This window comes from Morone saxatilis, unplaced genomic scaffold (genome assembly GCF_004916995.1).
Source record: "Morone saxatilis isolate NCDOM2014 unplaced genomic scaffold, NCSU_SB_2.0 Contig24, whole genome shotgun sequence".
Classification (NCBI taxonomy): domain Eukaryota; kingdom Metazoa; phylum Chordata; class Actinopteri; family Moronidae; genus Morone; species Morone saxatilis.
Window position 1 is genome coordinate 20,937,779 of NW_023339807.1, and position 5,198 is coordinate 20,942,976.

The 5,198-nt window shown below is 36.2% G+C and overlaps 1 protein-coding gene across 1 annotated transcript in view; it reads left to right on the forward strand.

The window, feature by feature from the left end:
* The window catches only part of LOC118335815 (immunoglobulin superfamily member 10-like), a gene marked incomplete in the record, with an annotated part of 22,699 nt that extends 19,007 nt beyond the window's left edge, over positions 1-3,692 (forward strand). Inside the window, 4 exon segments of the mRNA XM_035672260.1 lie at positions 1-121; positions 302-413; positions 521-590; positions 1,433-3,692. Of these exon segments, the coding sequence (XP_035528153.1) occupies positions 1-121; positions 302-413; positions 521-590; positions 1,433-1,843 (714 nt within the window).
* Positions 3,693-5,198: the final 1,506 nt, after the last annotated feature.

Sequence of the window (5,198 nt, forward strand, 5' to 3'; positions counted from 1 at the left end):
AGCACCGTCAGCCTAAGCGTAAAAGACCATAGCAACACTGTTGTTGAGTGTGTCAGCAGCAATGAAATTGGGGAAGCAAAAGAAAACCTCATCGTTCAAACAGACGCTCCTGAACAAGAGGGTAAAAGTTCTCAGCTAAAACACTTATGCAACTACAGACCACTGCTTTGTCATTTTTAGTATCTCTTTCACTGTAAACTTTGTATTTGGACAACCATTGGACAAGCTGTCAAAAGAAACTAAGCTATTGCATGTATATTTTCGTTGACAACAACATGACATTTTTTTTATTCCTCTGCAGATCAGTCCACAGGAGTATTAAAAATGGTTTCACGGCTGGAAGTCCTTATTGCTTTTTTTATTGGGGTAGTTCTTTCAGCAGTCATTTGCTGTTTGGTAAAAAAATGCCACAGGTACACCATTAATTCCAATATTTAATTCCTGGTCTTGTTTGAGGATAATCTTCATACATACATTTATTACTGTGTAAATATGTTTGTTTTGGGTTTTTTTTTTTCAGGAAAAAACAGAAAAGCTTTGGAAAGCTGGATGAAACTCTGGAGATGGTGACCAGTCAAGAGGATCCACTGGTATTCATATGCATTCATAAAATACTATTTTCATTTAGAAGTGTCCAAGTTTCAAATATTGTATTTTAGATGTGTTATTGTGGCTTTTATTGTTTATTTTTCAGTCAGATACTTTTCTGTTCAAGGAATTGACCATGAATAGAAAATGGTCATATGGTTAGATTTGTCCGGAAAGACAGCGCTCTTTTAGGAAGTTCTCAAATAATCTGAGCAGCAAGAAAGAGAAATAATCCCCTTTTAACAAAACGTATACATGGACATTAGTAGTAGCATTTCGTTTCAGCAGTACCACATATACAGCACATGTATTCGGTTGGCTGAAGGAGCTTCAGCATCAGCAGTCTAATAGTTTAAGGTGTCAGATTGCTGCATTCAGTCCTAGTCTGGATGTGCTTCTGTAGCCAAGAAGGTGATGAATGAGCCACTGATGGTGAAGCATGAATGAAGCAGCCCATCCAGTCAAATCAAGCAGGCACAACTTTTGTGCTCTGCCTAAACTAATGCTATGCTTTATTCATGTGAATCAACTTGCAGTTAACATTTGTGCAAATTTGAGATGCTGTGTAAGTCAACACCATGCCATAATAAAACCAGGTGTACGTTGTGATGGATTACAATATCTCAAACAAGTTTTGCTTTAAGCTAATTTTTTTTTTCTTATACCGTACAGAAATGAATGGACACTAGAACATTAAAAAATGTAAAATATTATGGTATGACTTGACAAATATGGTTGGCAGTAATGTAAATATGTCAGATAGAGATTTCATGCATATTGTTCACAATGTTGATTCTTGTAGCAGCTGCTGAATGAGTCATATAATTTACATTTTACCTCTCAGATCGATGTCGGTCAAGCAGTGGAAGATGATCAGACCTACTACCAAGAGGCAGTTGAAGATGGAGAAGGAGCTGTGGCAGAAGAGAAGGCAGCTCTTGATCTTGATGGTGAACCAAAAGATGTAGAGTACGCCAGCATTGATTTCTCAGTGCTGAAAAGGAGGAGTCCCAGGGAGGCAGCAAACACACAAAAGACCACAGAGACAGAGTATGCTGAAATTAAGAAAGAAGTAAAGGAGAAAAGAGAAGAGGAAGGAAGAGGCGGAGAGGAAGAAGAAAATGAAGTGTTGGATGGCAAAGAGGAGGCAATGATAGAGGAGGATGAGGAGACAAAACAGTATGTCCCAGAAGAGGATGAAGGGGAGGACGCAGAAGTTTACTCCAATGTGAAGGATATAATGGGTGAGATTTGAGGACTATGTTGCCTTGTGGAGTTTCTTGAGGATAAAGTTTCTTTGCTCTCATCAGATGTGATGAGTTGATGTAATGGACTGGTGATGGATTGAAGGTCCTGTGAACAGTTTCAGTGCTGTTATATTCACAGTGTTCAGCCTCAGCTGTGTTCGAACACCAGAATCAGTCTGTGATAGTGTGAAGTGATCGAGAGACTCAACTCCTCTAGTCTGCAAATCCATTCATTCCACTAAGGGTGGACTTTGCTCTGAGGGATTTTTACTTTTGTTTTATACCAGGATATGCATGGCAAACATGTTCCCTCACTTTCACCCTGTGTGATGGTGTCTCTTTTTCAGCATGGAACGATCTGTTTGTTAGTTTGCCAGATCATTTTGGTTAAGACAGAACTATCTTAACAACTATTGGATGGATTCTTTTTGTACAGACATTAATGGGGACCATAAATGTATCCCAATTACTTTAGTTGCTTTTGCTCCACCATGAGTTTGGCATGTGCTTTTGATTGAAATGATGTTGTATTGCCTTGAAATCTGTTTAAACTGTATTAACTTAAGCAATCCCTAAACTGTTTACCTTTTGTCTTTAATGCCAATTAGCAAATGCTAACATGCTAAACTAAGACAGTAAACAGAATAAACATTATACATAGTCAGTATGTTAGCATTGTCATTGTGAGCTTGTTAGTATGCGGAGATTAGCATTTAGCTCAAAGTACGGTTGCAGTTTCAGAGGCTCGTACTCCTGTTTCATTTCCATTTAGTGTGTCAGTTTATCTCAGTACAATAGTCACATGGTTCTAGTAAAAAGGGTCCAGTTCTTTCATTAGTCATATGAACAACAATCATATTGATGCAGTCTTGAAATTATTTCTGTCATGCTCCCTTCAAAAATGGTCACACAATATGTATAAAGCCTGCAAGTAAATAAGAAATGGGGGAAAAGAGAATCATAGAAACAGGACAAAATTGGACGAAGTAGGTAATAGTTAGATCCCGTCCGTAAGCAATTCCAATGACAGAGATAGGGACAAAATCTACAGCCCAAAATGCATTTCAAAGACAAATCATAGTAAATAGGAGGCTTTAAGAGAAATTAGTTAGACAAATAACAAGTAAGTTACAGTGGCTGTGGTGTGTAAGAGCTTCAGCTGAACTTTGGGAAGACATTTACAAGAATGAGGACTTTTGTTTTTGTCCCTCATCTCTTACAGTGGACTTGCTTTCTGTTCTCTTCGGGGTCTGTATGTATAGCAGGAACAATTGCAGCAACCAATTTTGATGTACATTAAACTGGTGTAACTGTATGCAGACATTCTTATATAAAAAAATGAATAATAAATGTTTGGCTCAATTTGTCTCTAAAGGCCTGTTAACAGGTCATAGATTACTTCCCTTTTTAATGTTTCAGAAATAAACCTCACTCAGAGTGCTCAGTGAGTGAGTGTGTGACACATTGGTTCTTCGATCGAGTCCATTGCAACAAAGCTTTTCTTACATCTGGTACAGTCTGCAATGTTTGCAGGTTCTGTAGTGAGTATTCAGTATGTAGGCATATATTAATAGGTAAAGAGAAACGTGTAAGCCGATTTGCAGCTAAAAGAAAATGTTTGAATCTAGCACCTCAAAGTGTGAGGAGGAAGTTATAGAGCGAGGGCATGTTTAAATTGTCACCATTTCTGAGAACACAACTTCAAGATTTTGTGTAATAAACCATCAAACCATAAAAAAATTGTTGCAAAATGTGGTGGTAAATACTAGAGGTTGCATGTAGTTGAAATTAAGAACTATGATTAAAATACTTGAATCTGCACGTATTTAATGCATTACATGTTTTCACACATGAATAAACTAATCTTTAAACTAATGTCTTTCTTTGACCATGACCATTATTATTTCACTGGCACAGCAGATATTAACCAGTAATACAAACCATTCACTGATGCATGTGCCACTCTGCACATAAGGTATTATGCATTGCAATGACGGATAGTTGGTAGATAGTTTCTAGTTGATAGGTTGTTGTTCAGTGTTGCCAGATTGATATACATATGAGGTTTTAGCTGTATGTGTGGCAGTCTAAGCAGGGCCAGTAGTGTGTATTGCCCTACAAAGCAAAACCACAGTAACTACAATTTGGGTCAAAATTGAGTTATTTACTTAGTTAGTTACTTTTAGTTTACTTTGATTGAATGATTACTTTGGTATTTAAACGTCACAAAAGAACACTTAAATTCTTAATTAGCCATCTATTTCAACTTGTTACACATGACACAAGTAATACAGATTTAATAATGTAATAAAACATCAAATTAGATTTAGATTTTATCAGGAAGTAGACACTCCATCTGTAGTAACTGCACTCTTGCTGTGCACTACCTATATATCTGGTTATGGTAATACAAAGACAGAGTGCAGTATCTGCATTTTTGGGGTCATAGGTCAAATAATTGGTCATGATTTTTAAGCCATAAAAATGATTTAGATAATACATATTCAATAGGCACATACCCGACATTCTACATAAAACCCTTTTGACTGGCCAGTCAAAAAACTGTTAGTATAGTTACTGTAGTTAGGCTTTGTAGGGCGGTGTAGAGAAACTTCCTGGAAACTTGTAGTGCAAAGAGGAAAGAAGTACAAAAAGGAAGAGTCGAGACACTCAGTCGAGGTCACTGAGGAGATAAGGAAGCAAGAGAACAAGACAAAAGGTAAAACACATTTAGATTTAAAATACATTTTGAAAATTGTAAATTGAAACTAATATTTTTTTCCATAACATCATAAAATATTAAATTAATAAAGTAAATAAATTAAAAAATAGTTGTTTTTTTATTATTATTATTATTATTATTATTATTATTATTATTATTATTTATTTGGCAGTTTTCCGGAACAAATATCAAAAAGTGCTTCAAAATAAAACATTTTAGGGGACTCACAACCCTGAAGATGTTAGTGTGGATTTAAATACAGGATGTTGTGTGTTTACATGAATAAATGTGGCTGTCAACCATAGAGGTGTGTCTGATCCAGTTTCATCAACTGAAACATTTCAATATGTTTGTGCCTTTGAAAAGAAAACTTGGTCTTGTGAAGGGAGAGACTGACTGACTGAATCAGGATGTTCGTTCTCATCTGGGCGACTCTGCTTTTCTCTGTGGGAGGTATGCATCTTAAATTTAAGCTTGTTATAATGCCAACACTAAGACTGTTTTTAAAGGTTTTTTAAGGTTTATTAAATGGTGGTGTATTGTAAAAATCTAAATATCCTCTGTCTATGTTTCTCTTGCTGTTTGCTTTGACAGGTGCATTGATGAAGCAAGGACCATGTTTCAATGGGTTCTGTATCACT